Source organism: Molossus molossus, unplaced genomic scaffold (genome assembly GCF_014108415.1).
Source record: "Molossus molossus isolate mMolMol1 unplaced genomic scaffold, mMolMol1.p scaffold_m16_p_2, whole genome shotgun sequence".
In the NCBI taxonomy this organism is placed as follows: domain Eukaryota; kingdom Metazoa; phylum Chordata; class Mammalia; order Chiroptera; family Molossidae; genus Molossus; species Molossus molossus.
This window is the reverse complement of record NW_023425355.1, coordinates 109,602,369-109,624,614: the sequence shown is the minus strand read 5'-3', so window position 1 is coordinate 109,624,614 and position 22,246 is coordinate 109,602,369. Positions and strand designations below refer to the sequence as shown.

At 38.3% G+C, this 22,246-nt stretch overlaps 1 protein-coding gene across 1 annotated transcript; it reads right to left on the bottom strand.

The window, feature by feature from the left end:
• Nucleotides 1–2,141: 2,141 nt before the first annotated feature.
• On the bottom strand, nucleotides 2,142–14,307 carry FUNDC1 (FUN14 domain containing 1). The gene is made up of 5 exons (XM_036271766.1): nucleotides 14,203–14,307; nucleotides 13,269–13,425; nucleotides 9,281–9,356; nucleotides 6,021–6,149; nucleotides 2,142–3,490 (listed from the first exon to the last, which is right to left on the bottom strand). The coding sequence occupies exons 1-5, from the start codon at nucleotides 14,228–14,230 to the stop codon at nucleotides 3,413–3,415; spliced, it is 468 nt and encodes a 155-aa protein (XP_036127659.1). The 5' UTR covers nucleotides 14,231–14,307; the 3' UTR covers nucleotides 2,142–3,412.
• Nucleotides 14,308–22,246: the final 7,939 nt, after the last annotated feature.

The window sequence follows — 22,246 nt, the reverse complement described above, 5'->3', positions numbered from 1 at the left end:
ATCTCAAAGGATAAGAGATCTTTCTTTCTTACAGCTGCATAGTACTCCATTGTGTATATGCACCACACTTTTTCATCCACTCATTTACTGATGAACACTTGGGCTGTTTCCAGATCTTAGCTATTGTCAATAGTGCTGCTACAAACATGGGGGTACATATATTCTTTCTGATTGGTGTTTCAGGCTTCTTAGGGTATATTCCTAGAAGTGGGATCACTAGGTCAAATGGCAGTTCAATTTTTAACTCTTTGAGGTAACACCATAAAATTTTCCTGTAATTAACAAAACAAACTAATGAACAAAACAGACCCAGTGACATAGAAATAGGGTACAGACTGACAAACCTCAGAAGAGGGGGTGGGCAGGAAGAGATAAAACTATAGAACTTATATGCATGTATGTGTAACCAATGGACATAGACAACAAAGCTGGGGATGGAGCAGGGGGGGTATTGGGAGGAGAGTGTCAATGGGGTAAAAGGAGAAACATCTGTAACAAAAATAAATTAATAAAAATAATAAATAAATAAATAAAATCGATAAAGAAAAAAATGTACCTATTATAAAGAGATATTACTAAAAATAGCTATTTATAAAATAGTACAAAACTTTGATTCAATATAAAATACACATAAGATGTATTCATGCACAGGTAGAAAAGACTCCAAAGGCTATGTATCAAAATATGGACAATAACTATTTCCAAGTACATCATATTATAAATATTCTGTATATTATTTACACTGATGTTTTTCTATAACTAACACATTTCATTCATATTGTATTTGAAATAAGAAACATTAAAAATCATCTTTTCTTATGAGGGGTGTTGGGAAGAATAAAAAATAAAAATCAGTCAAAATATCCTTATATATCTTCCAAAGCCTAGACCACAAAATACCTATATTCCATATAGTCAAATTTTAATAAATCTTGCAAACAGCCTTTATGTCCTTATACATAAAAATCTCCATTTTAGACAAAGGCAGGTTATAGGCTTTACATTCTAACCAAGCCCCATCAAGTCCTTTCTGATGGAACTTCTGATTCAATGGACTGCTACGCAGAGGTTTCCTATTGGCTGACACCAACTCTATCGAGCACAGTATTAAGCTTTTCACATGCCCGTCACTCATTTACATTAACTAAATACCTAATGTGAGCAAAGCATTACACAGTATGCATCACAAGTTAGACATTAACACATCCGACTGCCTCAAGTATACTACCTAGTGGGGAAATGGTGCAGACATGAGACAGAACAAGGGGCACTAAAAGAGACGGAACAGTGAGGAGAGCACTGCTAATATTTTGCATTTCATAAAAATATTTTCAGACAAAACAACAGGTACTTGGAAACGTATAGGTAAAAATGAAATGCCATCTTTTTCGGTTTTCATTCATGTTTGTTTGGACTCTTAAAGTAGTTATCCCTACTACTCATTTGCTACTAAATCATATGCCAGGTTCTCATTTTATATATATGTATATATAAATTTTATATATATATACATACATTTATATGTATATATATTTAAAATCTCATTTTATATTATACATATATACATATACACCTATATTTAATATTTGTATCGACTTTTAGGGAGAGAGAGAGAGAAACCTCAATTGGCTGCCTCCTGAACACCCCTACTAGGCACTGAGCCTGCAACCAGGGCACGTGCCCTGACCAGAAATTGAACCAGCAACCTTTGGGTGCACAGGACGATGCCCAACTAACTGAGCCACACTTGCCAGGGCTCTCCTATATACATTATGAATATTTCCAAAATGAACACATTGAGCCAGCTACTAGAACTCCCCACAGTAGTCTGTCCACTGTTATCAGATGAAGCATAAAGCAGATACCGTGCAGAGAGGTGCAGCCAAGGTTCTGCCTAATGTAGAATACAGTTGGCAAAAGTAAGTTTTATAGTTGCTCATATAGCAAATAATACAATAATTAATAAATAATAATATAAGAATAAACTCTGTGTTTTGAGTACTCACAACTGTAGACCTACTTTTGCCCCACCATGTATTTCACCCTTTTAATTTCACAGCAATGAAAAACTTGGTGAAGCATAAACAGAGAAAAGCTCAACGAAGAAAAAACAAGTATTTATAAGCAAAATCATTTCTGAGTTTTATTTAGCATTGTATCTGAGGCACTAATGAGAGTAAAGAAAGAACATGAAGATCAATCTCACATTAAATTTTAAGGAGTCTTATGATAATGAAAGCATACAGATTGTACCCATCTTTAAAGTATCAAATGCTTTATCTTTACAATACACAAAATATACTATGGGGACTTGCTATCAAAAGGAGATAGTCTAAATATCTGCAGTCTTTCCAATCTGAAGATTCTAATACATATTGTTCTGATGTTTTTCCCAATTCCAACCTAGAACTCTGTGGACAAAACAAACAATATAGAAAGCTTTTCTGAGCAAAGGCGCCTCGGAGGGAGTGTGATGTCGGCCCTGAGAATCAGGTCAAATGGCCGAGTGTTCAACTAATACAATGCTACCAAAAGTTTGAAAGCCTTAGCACTTATATCTCTAGATCAAGGAGATAATTCTCTTTAAGCTCCAATTTCATAACTATACAGAAAATCACGGTTCTTCAGACAGTAAATTCATACTGTACTACTAAGTATTTTAAGGTAATTTTTACCACTTTGTGAAGAGGCCAAAATAATAACTACAACATTTAGAACCGAGAAATGAGGTTCACTCAAAGTTAATGTAATAAATCAGTAAACCAACTATATGTACCCACAAAATAATTAGTTCTTCTCAGGCTGCCAGGATAAAATAAATTAGAAGCTTATATACAAGAAGATATATTTTTACAACTACAGACATCAAAAAAAGAAAAAAGCTTTAAACATGTAATATTTCTTTAGAAGAGCCTTTCTTGAAATTGTTTACTAGTTATTATATAAGCACAGTAAGAATTACAGAAGCAAGCTAAAAATTGGTATTAAATTTAATATATTTAATAATTCTACTATTTCTAAATCCTTTCACAAAAGGGCATTATTACTGTTCAGTTTATTACAAACATATCTTTAAAAAAAAAGTCAGCCCTAATGTTGCAGCTATAGTACAAATTTTTATTTATTGGCCCTATACTATAAAGCACAATGAAGAACATCTGATTTAAATAAATGACAGCCATGTTTTGATCAGGAATACTATTGTACACATACCATACAGGTTGTTTTACAGCAGATACTAGTTTACCAAATTTCAGATAACAATATGCTAAGTTTTGAGCTAGATGTTGTCCAGCTAGTTGTTGCCTGTTGCCCTGGAGAGGAAGGTGGTGTGTAATGTTGAGAGAGACCGCCTTGTCACCACAACTTCTTTTCTCACAGGTGACTCCACTGTGGTAGAACACTCACATCCTTAAGATGCAAGGCCTAGCAAAAAGCCTCCTACAAATCCACTGGATATCACAATGTTCTGTTTGACAAATTCCGTTGCCTAAAACATAAAATGTAAACAAAAATACTCTTAATTATGCTACAAAATGGGTGAACCTAAAACATTATGCTAAGTGAAATAAAAAAGACAAAAATGACAAATGTTGTGTGATTCCACTTACAAGACTAGTCAAATTCATTGAGACAGAAAGTAGAACAGAGGCTACCAACGGCTGGAAGAAGGGTTAATTGTGTGAGTTACTGCTTAATGGTTACAGTTTCTGTTTGGGATGATGAAAAAGTTCTGGAAATGGATAGTGGTAATGGTGGCACAAAAGTGTGAATATACTTAATGCCACTGAATTGTGCATTTAAAAAGTTAAAATGATCCATTTTATGTTATGTATATTTTACCACAATAAAAGAGCAAATTTTTAAAAGTACTATTAATTATTGAACCCAGAGCTAAGTAATGTTTCCAGATGTTTTCCTCAATTTAATAATATTCAGCAAAAATTCTTGTGTACCTACTAGAGCAGGTGCTAACTACCACACAAGATGCCAGGGTTGTCCATTACAAACTGAAAAAGCCTAGAGCTCCCAGCCAGGACCAGTAAGATTACTGGCTATTGAGATAATAGGTAAATTTAACAGATACTGAGTGCCTACTATGTGCCAAACACTGTTCTAGGCCCCCAAGCTATAGCCTAGCAATAACCTCACAGGTAAAAAGAAATCTACCTATAGAACAGGCATAAATAGTCCATTCATCAAGTTATTAAAACAGATTATTCGCCCTGGCCAGTTTGGCTCAGCGGTTAGAGCGTCGGCCTGTGGTCCAGAGAGACCCGGGTTCGGTTCCCGCTAAGGGCACGTACTTCGGTTGCAGTTTGTCCCCGGCCCTGGATGGTCGTGCGGGTGGCAGCCACTCGATGTGTCCCTTCACGTCGATGTTTCTCTCTCTCTCTCCCTTCCTCTCTCTCCCTCCCACTCTACCTGTACAAAAAATGGAAAAATATCCTCGGGTGAGGATAAAAAAAAAACACAAAAAAAACAGATTATTCAATAAAGTCCCACAGCATGCACAATGCTGTTTATTAACAATTCACTTAGCAAGAAAAAAATGTACAAAATCAAAAAAATACCATCTTGATAAAATATTTAACCCATTTAAAACCATGAAGCAATGCTTCAACAATGTCAATGTCATGAAAGCCAGGAAAAAAAAAAAAAAAACAAAGAAAAAAATCCCAGCCCTGCCTCAGTTGCTTGAGTGTTGTCCCATACACCAAAAAGTCACCAGTTCTATTCCTGGTCAGGGCACATGTCCAGGTTGCAGGCTCGATTCCCAGTAGGGGCAGTGCAGGAGGCAATGACAGATGTTTCTCTCCCTCCCTCACCTTTCCTCTCTCTCTAAAATCAATAAAAATATTTTAAAAAACAAGAAACAGAAAAAAATTCCAGATGAGGGGACTGTTCAAGATTAAAGGTGACTTCTGCCCATCCGGTGTGGCTCAGTGGACTGAGTGTCGTCCCATAGACTGAGACGTCTTGGTTTGATTCCAGGTCAAGGCGCATGCCCAGATTGCAGGCTCAGTCCCCGGTGAGGGGTGGGCAGGAGGCAGCCAATAGATGTTTCTCTCTCACATGGATGTTTCTCTCTTCCTCCCTTCCTCTCTCTAAAAAAAATCAATAAAAACATATTTAAAAAAAAAAAAGATTAAAGGAGACTTCAGATACATGACAACCAAATGGAATATATAATTCTTGATTATGAAAAAAAATATTCTGTGTAAAAATTTTAATATGGACTGTATATTAGGAAATACTAATGCATCATGTTAAATTTGGGGAAAATAATAAGGGTAATTATAGTTGTACAGAATATCTGTACTCTTAGGAGCTATATGTTAAAGTATTTAAGAGTGAAAAGTCATGACATCTGAAAGAGTTCAGCAAAAATAAAAAGTGTAAATCTCACACACATATACATATACATACACACACAGAGATAAAGCAAATGTTGCAACACAATTTGGTAAATAGATGAAGGGTATTTGGGTATTGACTGTATTTGTCTTTTAAACTTTTCAACTCGTTTGAAATTTTTCAAAATAAAAAGTTAGAAGCGGTAAAAGGACAGAATAAAAACAAGGACAAGGGAGTATTCAAATCTAAATAGAGTACAAGAAGAAAATAAAATATACACAAAAACATTGATAAAACTAATATATTAATAAAACATACACATTTTCCAACTATTTCAGTTCAAGTAATTTTAGTTTTCCCAGACCTTATCTACACACATACACATTTGCAAAAGTAGAGGAAAAATTCTGGAAGAATAATGTTATCAGCTTTTACACGTAGATCAAAGTAGGTGGAAGACGGGCAAGGAAACTATGTTAACTACTAAAAAAAATAATAATAATGATTGGTTTAAATGGTGGCTTGATCCCAAATTTTACTTAATTCTCTAGACATAACCAAAAACACTAAATTTTTTTAAAAGAAGATAATCCCTAGTCACATTTTCTACTAATCAAGACCCACTGAAAAAAAAAGGGAGGCAAAAATGTACAATGTCTCACCTCTTCAATTATGTTGTTGATTTCAGGTGCTGCCTTATTTGCTCGTTTCTTAATCTGTCTTTTTGCTTTGTTTACACCTTTTTCAACTTTCTTCCAGTCAATCTGCACATAGCCACTGTGACTAGCAATCTACAAAAATGTAATAAAAATGGTTAATTCCTGCTCTGGCCAGTGTGGCTCACTTGGATGAGCATCATCCCATGCACCAAGAGGTCACCAGTTCAATTCCCAGTCAAGGCACATGACAGGATTTCGGCCTTGATCCACAGTAGAGGGCGTGCAGGAGGCAGCCAATCAATATTTCCCTTTCCCTCTCTCTTTTTTTTTTTTTGAATGTAGTTTATTTTATTTTATTTTATTTTTTTTTACTTTTTTTTTTTTATTGATTAATTTTTGTTACAAATGATTCTCCTTTTTTTCCCCACTGATTCCCCCCTCCCCCTTCCCTCCCTGCCCCTTCCCCCGATTGTTGTCCATGTCCACTGTTCATGCACACATGCATATAAATTCTGTTGTTCATCCCTCTCTCACCAAACAGGCCCTTTCCCTCTCTTGTGCCCCCCCCCCCACCTTCCTCTCTCTCTAAAATCAATAAAAACATATTCTTTTTTTAAAAAATGGTTAATTCTAAACCAACCAGATTGCTAATGAACCTATTAGCCAGGAATACGTGAACATTCAGATTTCAAGAAATGAATGAAGCTTAGAGGTAAAGAAATTAAAATTTATTCACTAATTTATTCTGGCTAAGGCTAAAAGAAATAAACTGGGATTTGAACTGCTACCCACCACAAGTGAAATAGAGTCTGTAATTTGAGTCTAACCAAATTAACTGCCTGCTAAACTCAAATCAACACTTCAGAGGAATAAAATAATGCCCAGGATAAAATCCAAAGTTACTTGATATATCATAAAACATAAAAACGTGGCCTAGTCTCAAAAGAAAATCAACAGACATCAACACTGAGATAACCTAGATATTACAATTATCAGGATTTTAAAACAGCTAATATACTTATGCTCAATGAGGTAAAGGAAATTATGCTTGCAATCAATAAAAAAGAACTCTCACCAGAGATACAGAAAATACAAAAACCACAGAATGAAAATCCCAGAACTGGAAAATACAATATCTGAAATAAATTTACTGGAAAGGCTTAATGGCAGAAGGTAGATGACAGGAAAGAGTCAGAACTAGAAGCTGAATCACTAGAAATTATACAATCTGAAAAAACAGATTGAAAAAAAAAATGAACAAAGCTTCAGGATATTATCAAAAGGCCAATATGCACATAAGCAGAGTCATGTTCAGGAGGAGAAAAATAGGAGGGAACAAATACTTAAAGAAATAATGACCAAAACCTTCCCAAACATGGTTAATGACATAAATTTAAAGAGTCAAGAAGCTCAGTGAAGTCCAGGTAATGATCTAACACAATTATGAAATAACAATACTCAGATGATGGGGCGAGGGGTGTGGGGGCGCACACAAAGAAGTTCAATAAATGATAGCTAAATGGGAGGGTAGTGAGGAAGGCCGAGTACTACTCTAATCCGTAACAAGCCTTGTATATGTATTTGACCTTTTGAGTTATTGGCATGTAAAACTCTGAACAAATAAATGGAAAAAATTTATATATCACTGTCTATCTTAACATGGCAGTGTGATAAAACCTACCAGAAAACACTTAGTATTGAGTTACTAGAAAAACTTTAAGTTCTAAGTAAACTAATATTTATATTTAAATATAAGTAAAGGTAATAAAAATATAGAAGTGGGCCTAAAGAATAGGAGACAATTAGCCTAAAAGCCATTTGTTACTCTTTTTTCCTCCTTGTCCCTTCTACTGAGTTTTCATTTGTGGGGAAAATTGGTTTGACGCAAGCAAGTCCCATGTTCTTCTGCTTAGTGACTTCAAAGAATATGTGGACTAGGCCCAGAGAAGAAGGTGGCAATGTGGACTTGAATGGCGCATATTGAGTGGACTGAAATGGACTTCTGAAAAGCTGACATGCAGAGTGAATTGCAATGTATAATTCCCTCTACTCTGAACATTTCAGGAAGCTCTGCTTCAGTTCAGTAAACAGAAATAACTTTCCACTAAACAGAAATGACAACTGAGTTTTGAAATAGCTATAAAATTAGGTATCTTAATTCTTAATTTATATAAACCAAAGTCAAAATCAGGTTAAATAAAATTATCTGTACTAATGCTGACGTATTCATCCAAAGGACTAAATTTAGATATTAACCATGTTTCTTTTTACCTCTTACCACAAGTAAGAAGCAATTACTGCTAATAATGCCACCACACCAACAGAAAGAAAAAATATGTTTTAAAAGCTGTTTGGTAAACAACTCAAAATCTGTGCTTAGCACATACGAATCCAATCCCTTTGTACTTCAGGCAACAACACTGGTTATTACATGAAGTAAGATTTTGGTTGCTGTGACCATCAATCATTTTTAAAATCTGGTATGACTGACAGTCCTCTGTGTCTTTTAAATTGTTGCTAACTTTCATTCCCAGAGATTTTCGCTTTTAGGATTTACTATATTTGATCTTCAGGGAATGATATTTTTGGAAAAATATATGCCAAACAGACATGGATTCCATATAACATTCTGATAAACATCCTCTAACAGCAAACATTTTTAAACCTTAGAGGAACATGAACAAAACTGAAATTTCAAGTCCACCTGCCTCAGAAATAGGATTATGGATGATTTTTTAAACCCAATTTTCTACTTTCTATATTATTATGGTCCCCTAGTTTTAAAAAAACATATTAGAAATTGCTAAGAGGAGTTTCCTCTGGGATGCAAAACTGATGACTAAGAAATGAGAAGGAAAGAGATCTTTTGAATATTATACTGTGCATATAAATTGTAAATATATACGTATTTAAAACTGTCAGGATGAGTAGGTTTATATTACTGGTGGAATGTTTATTTTGCTAGGGAGATGCTTCAAGGAAAATTTGGGTAAGTAAAAACCAAAAAAAAAATGAGGCACCATAAATTTTAATACTTGTCTTTTTAATAATTGGGATCATACTGTGTTTAAAAAACTTAGTCTTTAAATTGTTGTCTTTCATGACAGATGCTTTCAAAACTCAGTTCTTCCATAAACTGATGCCTGAAAGAAAAATTCCATCTGCTATTAAAATGGACAGGAGTGAAATGGCTAAACTTGACGTTCTCAGTTACCAAGGGCTACATATGTAAGCAGAGGCAAAGAAATAAAGCTCTGACGTACCTGAAGGAGAAGAAAGCCACCGCCTACTGCAGTTGCTGCAAGTTTTCCAACTTTCTGAAACAAAAATCCTGCACACCTTTAATGAAATAACAAAAAATGAGATCAATGATATATTAAATTCTCCTCTTCTACATTTGTGCTTTCTTAATAAAATCTTAATGTCTTCCCATTTCTTTTAATCATGTCCCTTACCTACTCAGAAACCCTCCATGTTTTTCATCAGTTATATAAGCTAGTCAAAAGTGCACAATCTAAATTGTCTGAGATGTGCTTTTGGAATGGAGAGGAGGAGAATTTATAGGAAAAAAAGACTGGCAACTGAAACTGAATGTTGAGCATGCAGGGTTTATTATACTCTTCCTTCTACATTTGTAATGTTGACATTCTCCATAATAAAAGTGCTTTGTTTTGTTTTGCTTTTTTAATAGTCAATATGTTCTGCCCCCTCCGGTGTGGCTCAGTGGATTGAGCGTCCAGACTGAGAGGTCCCAGTTTGATTCCAGGTCAGGGCACATGCCTGGGTTGCAGGCTCGATCCACAGTAGGTGGCGTGCAGGAGGCAGCCGATCTATTTTCTATCTCTCTCTCCCTCTCTCTCTAAAAAAAAAAATTCTACATGCCTGGTCAACCTTCACTCAACCTAAAACTTCTGCTCCAACTCAATTATAGTTTCTAAATAGGTCATCGCCATTGCTCAAGCTATTAATCTCCTTATCTAGGGGTTTCCACTTAGCTCTGCCTATATAAAGCTGTTCTATCTTTTAAAGTTCAGTTGGAGAACCATCTTTGTGACTCCGCTTCAGCCCATACTTTTCATGGTTTCCTTATATCTATCTATCTATCTATCTATCTATCTATCTATCTATCTCTATATTAAATCTGTTTTGTCTCATCTATCCATTAAGAATGTCAACCCTGGCTCTAGCTGGTGTGGCTCAGTTGGTTGAGCATCATCCCATGCACCTAAAGGTGGCAGGTTCCATTTCCTATCAGGATACATGCCTGGGTTGTGGGCTCAACCCCCATTCAGGGGCATGTAGAAGGCAACTCTCACATCAATGTTTCTTTCCCTCTCTCTTCCTCTCTCTCTAAAAATCAATTTTAAAAATCTTTAAAAAAAAAATGTCAACCCATATTCCTTCCATGATCTTCTCCTTCAGTGAGCTCATATTCCCATCAGTATTCCATCATATTCCCATTAGTATATCAGTGCAAAAGAATCTGATTGCTAACTCTAGCCTTCTATACTGGGTTAAAGAGTATTCACTCAAAATCCATGTCCTTCCCAGAACTTCAGAATGTGACCTTATTTGGAAGGTAACTGCAGATGTAATTAGTTGAGATGAGGTCATACTGGAATAACGTGAGCCCTAAATCCAATATGATTTAGTCCAACATGTCACAGAAATACACAGAGGGAAGACAGCCATGTACTGACAGGAGCAGCAATTGGAGTAAATCTACAAGCCAAAGAATGCCAGGATTTCTGGCAAACACCAGAAGCTAGGCGAGAAGCACTGAACAGATTCTCCCTCTGCGCCTCCAAGAAGAAACCAACCCTGCCAACACCTTTCAGACTTCTATTCCCCAGACCTGTGAGAGATTAAATTTCTTATTTAAAGCCACCTAGCTGTGGTACTTTGTTAAAACAGCCCTAGGAAACTAACATGCCGTCAAAAATTGAAAATTTACATTTCCAATTATATGATGAGTTTCTCTAGCACCCAGAATCACATACAGGAATACCTTGTTTTATTGTGCTTCAGATATTGCATTTTTTTACCATTTGAAGGCAAGGCCCTCCATCAGCAAAAAGATTATCACTCTCTTTACTGTGATGGTCTGGAACTAAACCTGCAATATCTCTGAGGTATGCCTATATTCAAAATATCCCACGGCAAACATCATCTTTTGAAACAAACCAACTCTTGCTAAGGTCCCAATTTGAAAATGACAGCACCATTCTCTAGGCTCACTTCCTCATGTTCATCTCAGACCCTGCCTCCATCACCTTTAGGGTCCAGCTGATTACCAATTTGATATACTCTATCTCCAAAATATTATTTGACTCTGACTTCTTTCCACTCTCAAAGGCATCATTACCTTATTTTCAAACTACACTAAGTAATCTTCCAGACCCTCTAACTAATCTTCACTCCTCCTATCTATCCTAGCAACCACCCTTCCTGACATTAATTTTAATTTCCTATGATTAAAAAAATCCTATAACTACCTACAGCTAAATATAACCTCCTCAACCTCCCACTCATGTCGTGAATTGGTCTGAATTGTTAACTAGTTCGGTTAATGATTATTAACCATTCTTCCTTAATGTATGCCACAAGAGTACATCTGTTTTATAGCCTAAAAAAATTGCAAAGATTTTCTACAATGAATCTAAAGTCACTGCAACAAATAACCTGTGTATATAGTACTATTACACAGCTCTGGGGCCAACACCTGGGTATTATGCAAACGTATGTATTACTATAAAGACCGTGTCCCTCAGTAGGGAAGTAAGCAACAAAGGCTCAGAAAAGGGAACAGAAGGAGCAAGCAGCAGCCAGGTCTCAACAATATCTCAGGAAGCATGCTCCACAAGCATGTCTGTCCTTTGTCTGATGGTGTGAACCACTAAAATGAACCTACTAACTTCCCCTACTCTATCTCTAGGCTTTCCAAGCAAACTTCTTCCAATTATGGGGCTTCTCATGAGTATGACCTACAAGGAAAAAATACACAACGATTTAATTCTATTGCTCAATTATTTTTTAGTCTTTCTTAAGATGGGGCTTTAGACCCTAACTCACATTAACCAGTCACCCATGGTATCAAATTGTGAGCTTATTTTTAAGGAGAGGACCAGACCCTTAATTATGTGTACCAACGTACAACCAGCCTGTGAAGAATCATCTGAATAACCAGGGTCTGACAAGGCATCTCTTCCAATTGCAGGCTTTTTTCATAAGCGGAATAACTACATATCATGAATAAATACTGCACCTCAGCATCACAGAACCTTCACAATGAGTGCTTCTACCACAAAATGCCATTTACAAAAAGGCATAGAAGATTGTTCCAAGGTGCATGTAAATACAAATTTAAAAAATTAATTTTATACTTATCAAGTTTAAATATGTAAATATTTAAATTAATGTAAGACAAATTTAACTTAGAATCTAAGAAAAAAATGATTATTCACAAGTTAAGCACCACCCTACTTTCAAAAATTCTCTATGGTCATGGACATCTTCAAAATAAAGGGTCAAACTTTGTTTCTGACTCATGTTACTTGGCTAATCTTTTACTCTAACAGCAACAGGATTAGATCTATATAGTAGCAATTATATAATCATGTGGTCTGAAATGTTAACTGGTTAGGTTAATGCTTATTAATTGCTTAATATACTCCACAATATTTTTAGAGTAAGCAATCAGTCCTTAAATTCCAACAAAGACTCAATGTCCCAAAACTCTTCTTCAAAGCATTATAATCCAAACTAGCCCACAAAAATCAACAGAATCATCTATATCATAATTAATAATTTTTAATGAGACTTTTACACTGTTCTGTACAGGGCTGACAATCCTGGAGACCAGTTCTACTGTAAGAGTTCGCACAGGTTTTTCCAGTTGTTAGCAATGAACAAGTAAAAATTATTTATGCATAATTAACTGTTATCTATTTCTGCCTCTTTACTATCACTGAATCAAATCCACTATATTTCCTAAATTTGAGAAGGGGAAAAATATATAAAGAATCAAAGGAAGGGTGAGGAGGGAACAGTGAAACAGTGGTGGGCACATGGAAAGATCATCAAAATCCAACACTAATGATTACACTAACCATAACAGAGAAAAGCCTCAAGGTAGAGCTCTTTGGGGATTAACAATATAAAGCCACTGAGTTAGCACAGTAATTGTTGCAGGTACAAAAGGGCAGCAGTCAGGCTTCTAATGAAATGTAATGAAAAAGATGTTGTTCTCACCAGCCAGTCACTCCACCCATTACAATCTGGGTGGCTACTGAGTATTTTTCTACCATAGGTCCAGAACTGTGGCCAAAAACACGATTCCACCAGTGGTGTCTTCTTGCATACTCAGTTAAATCCAATACTTCATAAGAGTCATCATCACTTTCATATTCTTCAAAATACAAAATGGAAAAAATAAATTTAAAGTCAACCAAAAATGAGAAACGCCCTATACAATTTTCATCTGTTACAACTCACTTTTGGACTACAGTGAAAAATACCCAAATGGAAACATCCAATCCCTTAAGACTGTGGTCTCAAGAGTAAAGGGCTTAGCATCTCCTTTCCAAAGACCCAAAACCGGTTTGGGGGACCAAACCAGGACCAGGTCAGAGTTACAAAGCAGTAAGGGGTCGCCACCACCCGTCCCCGCCCCCCCACCCCCCAATCTCAATAGGGTCTGGTCAAAGTTACACCGCAGTGAGGAGTAACCTCCTCAAATCTCAGTAGGGTCAAATCAATTTCACAGTATGAAGGGGTCATCCCCAAATCTCAGTAGGGTCAGGGCCTGACAGGGTCCATTTTCATCACTGGGAGGAAGAGAGGAAGAGGGGGGTCCTCCACTGACAGAACTGGTAGAGACCCGGCAAGAAAATATTACTTCCGAGTTAAGACTGAAAAACATGACTGAAGATGGAAATGAAAGGCAGGGGGTGGGCTGTGTTGGGGGACGGGAGTGATTCTTCGCCTGCGTTCCACCGAGGAGCGAGGGAAAGTCTGGTTCCGACGGGCGTTCAAAGCTGCTGCCTCAGGAAAAAAAAAAAAAAAAAAAACAACAAAAAACAGAGCCCCAGGAGCCCTGTAACAGGGGAAGGAAAAGGCGCCCTGGGAGCAAGGTCGAGAGTTGTGAGCCGCGTCTCAAACACTACTTCGGGCCCTAGCCGCTCACCTTGGGGAGGGGGGTTCCGGGTCGCCATGATACCGCCAGCGGCCAGTATTGAAGGTGGTCCCCTCCCGCCCTCCTCTCTCCACCACTTTAAGAGCCTCTCTAGGCCCAGATGGAAGTCTATGATCTCCTATTTCCTCCTTCTCCTCCGTCTCCTCCTCCAAGCGCGTTATCCTATCCCCGCCCCCTCCTCTCAGCACAGGGCCTTCTGCGCAAGCGCAAGGCTGGGGGTGTGGAGGGAGGGAGGGAAAAATAGCAGCCCGAGAGAGCTTGTGGGAGTTGTAGTCAGTTTCTCTTGCAACCCTGGCTTCCCACTTCAACCCCCTAGAATTTCCATACTTAATTGTTATTTTGTTGTAAAGATCCTCGGGGCTGGAGGGGAGGAATTCATCACACGGTGGTATAAAGCGAAAATCAGCTTGACATTTGGAACACTGTGCCAGAATTGAAGCCCTTGAGGAAAAAAGGTTTTTTAAAAGAGATAAGAGAAATCCTGTTTCAAAACATTCTGTTCTAAGGAGGCAATTGCATATCACCAAGCAGATAAGTTTCACAGAAACCAGCCCTCAAACTTGTTTTCAATTTGCATTGCACCTGCATTCACTGTACAATTTAAAAAGCCCTCTTGCTATTTGTTTTAATGGAAAACCAAATTATTGCATAGGTTGCATTACTTAAAATATTTACTTACATCATCACACTTGGCTTTTCAAATCCTGGTGCTTTAAATGCAAGGGTTGATTCTCTGAAGTTCCTTAGCCTGTGGCCCCTGAAATGCAATTTTAAGACTAGCTGGAGATGCTAGTGTTCAAAGACAGTTACTTTGGGTAAGATTCACTTTTCAAAAACAAAACAATTTTAAGGGAAATAACTTCAAGTGTCTTCACTAAAATATTTTTCCAAAAGTTACAGATTGGAGTTCATACACTTCTTCCTCCCCATTGCCCACACACTGCTAATAAGATGCTAACAAATAGAGAAATAGTAAATGATGGGCCACAGAAAGAAGAGAAAGGAGAAAAACAAGAAAAAAGAAAATCACAAATTGAAAGAGCAAAATGTAGAGTTGACTGAGCCAATGACATCCAAAGGATACTTTAACATACTTCTAGCAATATCTGCCAAGTACAGAAATAAGTCACTTTTCCTTTTAAGACAATAGTATTTAGAATCAAATGGTTATTGAGAAATCATGGAGAAAATGGAAAAAAAACACTGACCTTAGGATGCCAAAGAATATTGTATCCAAAATATATCCTGTTGACCCTGAGAAGAATATACCTGCCAAAAATGTCTCCTCCTAGTTAATTGGACTCAAATTCAAAACAAGACTCTAGTAGCCATTGTTTACAGAGGTCACCCATGAAGGCTGTATTTCAGGAAACAGCTGCACCAAGCTGTCTGCTTCCTGGACTATGTTCCTACCTCTGAGCCCTTATAGAGGGAGCTGCTAGGCTTCTAAATCAACCAATGGTTGAAGACCTGCACTAGCCAATCAGGGCTGTGCAACTATATCTTTGTGTGCTTATTTGATGACCAATCAAGACACTGCTATTTGGACCAATCAAACAGTGAGGATTTAGAGTCCTCATTTATATATAAATGGGCACGTCTCTATATAAACCAGCTTCACCTTTGCCTCAAGGAAGCATACTTTCAGTTTGCATCAAAGACTATATTTCTCTGACTGGAGCTGCAACATTGGCTGGAGCTGCGACACTAATCTGAGCTGTAACACCAAGGCCTGGCCAGGGCAGGGCTTGGCTCACAGCTGTTCTGTTCCACAGCTCTGTGGTTCCATGGTTGTGCTGTCCCACAGCCATGCTATTATTACAGCCAAGCTGTTTCACAATTGTACTATTTTCACTGAATGGTCTCTCTCCTCACTGTACCCCAAATTGGGGACTCCTGTTGACATTGAATTGGCAACAATGATCTTTGCCTGTCAATCCAAAAATTAAAAGGCAATCATTTTTCTAAAGACCTGAAGAGCTATGAAGGAACTTTTTAATGTTCTTCCCTTTCGTCTTGCAGTGATATGTCCTTGCTGTTACCAATGTTTTTCTAACTGTGAATTTTTTTCTATTTGCATAAGAAAACGTCCAAACCTGTAGAGAATTTTTATGAGTTTATTTGAACCAAAAGTACAGCAATTTCCAGGAAGCAAAATCTCAACAGACTGAGAGAATGCTCCAGAGAATGGCAGTTTTGCACCTTGTTTTATACATTAGAATCAAAGGACAAGATGTAGGAGTGTTACATGAAATCCATTGGTGGTACATTAGAGAGGCAGGGGAAAGCAAAATGGGGAAATCTCTGGCACTGGATAAAAAGTAAAACAGATAGACACATATTTATTTTACATTGGTGGGTATAGGATAGTTAACAATTCAAATTTACAGCACATAGAGATGGTATGTGGGAGAACAAGATAACAATGAAGAGTTTCATGGTCTCATGTTTCTAGTGGGAAATTGTGCTCTGAGGATGTCTGGAGAAAGGGGATTACTCTGATATTTTAAATGTATGCTATCATAGATACAAAAAGACAATAGATAGGCTCAGTTAAGGTAAAACTTGACCTTTGTCAAGGAAAATACATGCCTGGGACTTGACTACTCACCATGACTTGCTTTGAGTTAGGAAATTTTAATTTCAGACTATCCTATGTGGTTACTTTTGCTCTCTGAGTTTGTAAGGCTACCATGCAGACCTCCACTGAGCTTGTCAGGTTTAGTATGTGGCCTCTTTTTCATCCACATTACTTATCCAGTAGTGAAAAAGCTGTCGGTTTGTTGGTTCAATGATGAATGGTTAATTGTGTAAATTATAAATGTCAACATAAGAAACATTCAAACCTGTGAAAAATTTTGTGAGTTTATTTGAGCCAAAAATGTCAGCAATTGCCAGGAAGTAAAACCTCATCAGATTAAGATAATGCTCCAGAGAAGGGCAGTCTTGCATCTTATTTTATACAGTACAATCAAAAGAAGAGATTTAAATGGGTTACATGAACTCCATTGGTGATAGATTAGGAAGGTGGGAGAAAGCAGTGGGGGAGACAAAAAGTAAAATGATAGACACATGCTTCTTCTTTTTTTTTCTTTATTGATTTTAGAGAAAGAGAAAGGAAGAGGGAGATAGAAACATCAATAAGAGAGAACATCGATTGGCCACATCCTGCATGCCCCCCCACTGGAGACTTGGCCCACAACCTGGGCATGTGTCCCGACCACTGGTGACCTCTTGGTACATGGGTTGATGCTCAACCACTGAGCACACCAGCCAGGTGACACATATTTCTTTTACATAAGTGGTTATAGGATAGTTAATAGTCAACAATTAACATGATAATAATAACAATGAGGGGATTTGTGGTCTCCACCCTGGTGTATCAGTTGTGCCCTGAGGGTCATGGAAAAAAGGAAATTACCCTGATATTCCAAAGGTATGTTGTCATAGATGCAAAAAGACAACAGGCTCAATTAAGGTAAAAATTGACCTTTGTCAGGGAAGATACTGACCTAGGACATGACTACCTGCCATAAACTGTTTTTAGTTAAAAAGTTTCAATTTCAGACCATCCTTTGTGGTTACTTTAGGTCTTTAAGTTTGCAAGGCCACGATGCAGCCTTCCCTGAGCTTTTCAGTTTAGCATGTGGCCCCTTTTCATCCACATATATTCAGACTTTAATACATGCTATAATCCTCCTGATGTGGTGTGACAAGGTCAAAGAAAGACCACTAGAGAATTGAAGTCCAAATAAGAGCCGTTTATTAGCCAGCCGGCGTCTGATTCCGAACACCCCTGTGACAGAGTCTTTGGAGAGCTTCGATATGATTTATTACATGCCTTTTATACCTTACAGCAAAAAGTTTAATGATATAAGAAAATAGAATCTTCTTTATATAATGCCCAGGGCTACAACAATGCTGTATAGAATTAGTTTGCCTTGTGGATAACAGGAACACCTAGGAACACCCAGGAACACCCAGGCACATCCAGATATTTCAAGGTACATTGGCTCACACTTAGCCCCAAGCTGCACAAACACAATGCAAGACTCATTCCTTGAGATCGTAGGGGTGGTTGAGTCTCTGACTCAAGACCTCCAGGCTCCATGGACTCTGTCTTGCTTCAGGGAGTATTCCAATTTACTGAGGTTATTTTGATCTCTATCCTGTTGATTAAATTCTTTACAAAACAGGTTCAGCTAGAGGGCACACAGTGACTTTCCCAATCAACAATTATGGAGCTATAAACAAGTCACCACAATAATTTACCAATCATCAATTATGGGGTTATGGACATGTCAGCACACTAATGGGTTCAAGTAGGTGATTTTTTTTTAATACCAATTTTATTTTATTTTTTTAATCCTCACCTGAGGATATTTTTTTTTTCCATTTATCTTCCAACAGAGTGGGAGGGAAGGAGGGAGGGAGGAAGGGAGGGAGAGAGAGAAAAAAACATCAATGTGAGAGAGATATGTCAACTGGCTGCCTCCCCCTCCCGCAAACCCTGACTAGGGCTGGGAACTGAACCGCAACTGAAGTACGTGCCCTTGACAGGAATCAAACCCATGACTCCATGGTCTGCAGCATCCATATTCTAGCTGCTGAGCCAAACCGGTCAAGGTTAGACATTTTCAGCATGCACACATTTATCTACAACTATACCAAAACATAATTTGGGTAGCCCCCAACTTTTCATTTGGCAGTGTTCCAAAATTTGAGTAATTTATGTGAAATAGAAACCATTTTATATTTAATCTATGATGAAGCTATAATAAAACTATTTTTTCCTACCCTTCCCTTTTCCTCATTGTGTTTTAGTCAGAGTTGAGAAAAACAAAAATCAGACAAAACATCAAACAGAAGAGCATTTTACATTCCCTGGGAAGTCTAATCTCCCCCATTGGCTCTAACTGTCACTACCTACTAGATATCTGCATTTGAATGACCTACAAATTCAACAAGTCCAAAACAACTCCACACTATCCAGGAAGCTACTGAAAGGAACAACAAATTTAGAGTCATTTGTTCTTTTCCCTTTTCTTTTTTCCCACCATTAAGGAGCCATTTATCCTGTACCTGCACCACCTAGTTGGTGGCACTCATTCTGTTCTTGATGCTCTTCAAGACTATTTTTTTGGACCATTGCAATGGCCTCTCAGTGGGCTTTTTCTTCCATTTTCTTGCCTCTCCCAATTCCACCCCAATGTAATCTTTCTGTCATTAGGTCTTCCCTTCTAAAACCTAAATCTGACTATAGTTGACCCTTGAACAACACAGGTCTAACTGCACAGGTCCACTTATGCATGGGTTTTTTTTCAATAAATACTGTAAATGTATTTTCTCTTCCTTATGGTTTTCTTAGTAATATTTTCTTTTTATTAGCTTAATTTTGTTAAAGAGAAACCACAGGCCCAAAATTGCATCACTTGTGTAAAAACCCATATTTTAATTGTAGTTTCACAGTCTCCCAAAAACATAATTTTAATCAACCAGTCTGAAATTTTCTGGTCAAGCACTACTAAAGTAATCTGCCTCTTGGGCCCTCTCCAACCCCATCCCTCTAAAAAGAAGAGGCAATCTGCATGATAAAAACCCTTCTTATTCTCTTTCCTCAAAGAAAAGATGTCCTTCTCCACAAAATAACAATCCTTTCTTTTCTTTTGTTAATAGCTCCCTTGCCCCACCCTATTTTCTATGAAAAACATATTTGTACAACCCCTCAGAGAGCTCTTCTAATTGCTAGATGGGATGCTGTTATATTCATGAAAAACATAATAAAGCCAATTAAATCTCCAAATTTACTAGGTTGAATTTTGTTTTTTAACATTTTATTATAAGAATGGATTATATAATACATATACTGCCCCAGCTGGTTTGGCTCAGTGGTTAGCACGTCAGCCTGCGGTCCAGAGAGACCTGGGTTCAGTTCCCGCTAAGGGCACGTACCTCAGTTGCAGTTTGTCCCCAGCCCCACTTGGATCATGTGGGAGGCAGCAACTCCATGTGTCCTTTTCACGTTGATGTTTTTCTCTCTCTCTCTCTCTTCCTCCCACTCTATCTGAACAAAAAATGGAAAAATGTCCTTGGGTGAGGATAAAAAAAAAATACATATACCAAATATGCATTAATTGACTTGTCACCTGGAAGGGACCAGGACTGGAGCAGTTCTACCTTGGGCCAGCCAGTAGTGTGTGGGTTCTTCATGCAGGAAAGATTTCACAATATAAGTCTAGGTGATTTTGAGAGTACATTTATTAAAGCTGAGAATAGTGAAACAAGAAAGGGCTTAGGGTACAAAAAGCAACAGGAGAGAGCCTACGTGGTGTTCTGCTTTGGTTCTCTAGAAACGTTATAAGAAAGAAGTGAGCCACGCTGGGCTGCATGCACTGAGAAGTAAAAGTCACAGTGTGAGCCAAAGCTGCTATTAGTTCACTGAAAATGTTATTGTCATAATTAGCTTGCTGTTAATATTAATAAAGGAAAGAGAGCAAAGGGGAGGCCAGACATTATAAGCATGATCATCTGGGCAGCTTCAGCAGGAAGCTACAGCTTCATGCTTCCCAGGGAACCACCAGTCCATTCCCTGCAGATCACAGGGGGAAGGGGTCCAACAAAAGGGGAGATGAGCACATGTGCAGTGAAGTCAGGGTGATGTAGAGATGGTATTTGCCTATCAGTCTAGCCTGGGAAATAATGTATTGGCTAGGAGGTGGACCTCATCAGAAACACACAAAATCTTGGAAGGTTAAAATCCCCACAGAGTTTCCTCTCTCTGATTTTTGTTCTTGCTTGCTTGTTCTTGTTTTCACTTGCTCCATTACCCTCTCTCACCCATGCATTCACCTTTTCTCTCTCCATAGCCATGTGACCTTAAGCAGCAACATGTCCCATGGCTGTGCAGACCCCACAGACAATGCACTGCAGCTAGGAACACAAGCTAAGCTATCCAGATGCTGGACCGATCTGTACTTTAATATGGAGCAGAGACTATGGGTAGTGACCTTAATTCTGGCCCTGCTGAAAACAAGATTGAACTTCTTCCATCGCGAGATGGACAGAGACAGGACCTTGGAGGGGAACCCCTTAATTTTATCATCAATAAAGCTTTTCGGACTTCTGGTCAAGATGGCAGCATAGGTAAAAGTGGTATTGCATCCTCCCACAACCACATCAAAGTTACAACTAAACTACAGAACAACCATCATTCAAAACCACCTGAAATCGAGCTGAATGGAAGTCCTACAACTACGAAATTAAAGAAGCAGCTGCATCGAGACTGGTAGGAGGGGCAGACACAGATGGGCTGGTCCCTCACCTACGTGTGGCAGATAAAAATTAGGACACCTAGGCTGGAAGGTCCTCCCTGAGGACTGAGGGGTCCCCGTCCCACACCAGGCACCTGACTCAGGGTTCCAGTGCCAGGAAGAGAAGTCCCCATAACTTCTGGCTGGAAAAACCAGCGAGAACTGAGGCTCAGGGAGGCTGAGGTGGCTGGAGCCCCAGGCAGCTCCTCTTAAAGGGCCTGTGCATAGACTTAATCGGACTTGCTCCCTCTAAGTTTGGAGGGGAGGCAGTTCGAGGGGCGCCAGAGACATACAGAGAAGAACTGAGCTGTTTGGCATTGGAGCAAGGGCTGGAGAGGAGGCTTTCTCCAGGACAAATGTGCTGTCAGAGGCTTTTGTTCCTTTGGTGAAACCTTCCTGGGGCAGCAGACAGCTACCATATCTGGGACTCCAGCAACCTGGCTCACACTGGTAGCTCTGCCCTGGTGACTTCCTGAGGCCCCGCCCCACACAACTTTCAGGCCCATCCAAGCTGTTGCCAGTTGCTTAACCATAGGATTGGCCTGTCTTGGATCCTGCTTCAGGTTTTCTAAATTCTTTCAAACAAGCAGCATCTGGTCTCAGCTAGCCCCATAACTCTTGTTAACTAATACATAGACACAAACACAGGGAGGCAGCCAAAATGAGGAGACAAAGAAACAGTTCCCAAATGAAAGAACAGAACAAAACTCCAGGAAAAGAACTAA

Coding starts and splice junctions, on each gene's coding strand:
- FUNDC1 (XM_036271766.1), bottom strand. CDS start 14,230: ATGGCGACCCGGAACCCCCCTCCCCAAG. Junction 13,426..14,202: donor CCGGAACCCCCCTCCCCAAG/GTGAGCGGCTAG, acceptor TGTATTTTGAAG/AATATGAAAGTGATGATGAC. Junction 6,150..9,280: donor GTGGCTTTCTTCTCCTTCAG/GTACGTCAGAGC, acceptor ACATTTTTGTAG/ATTGCTAGTCACAGTGGCTA.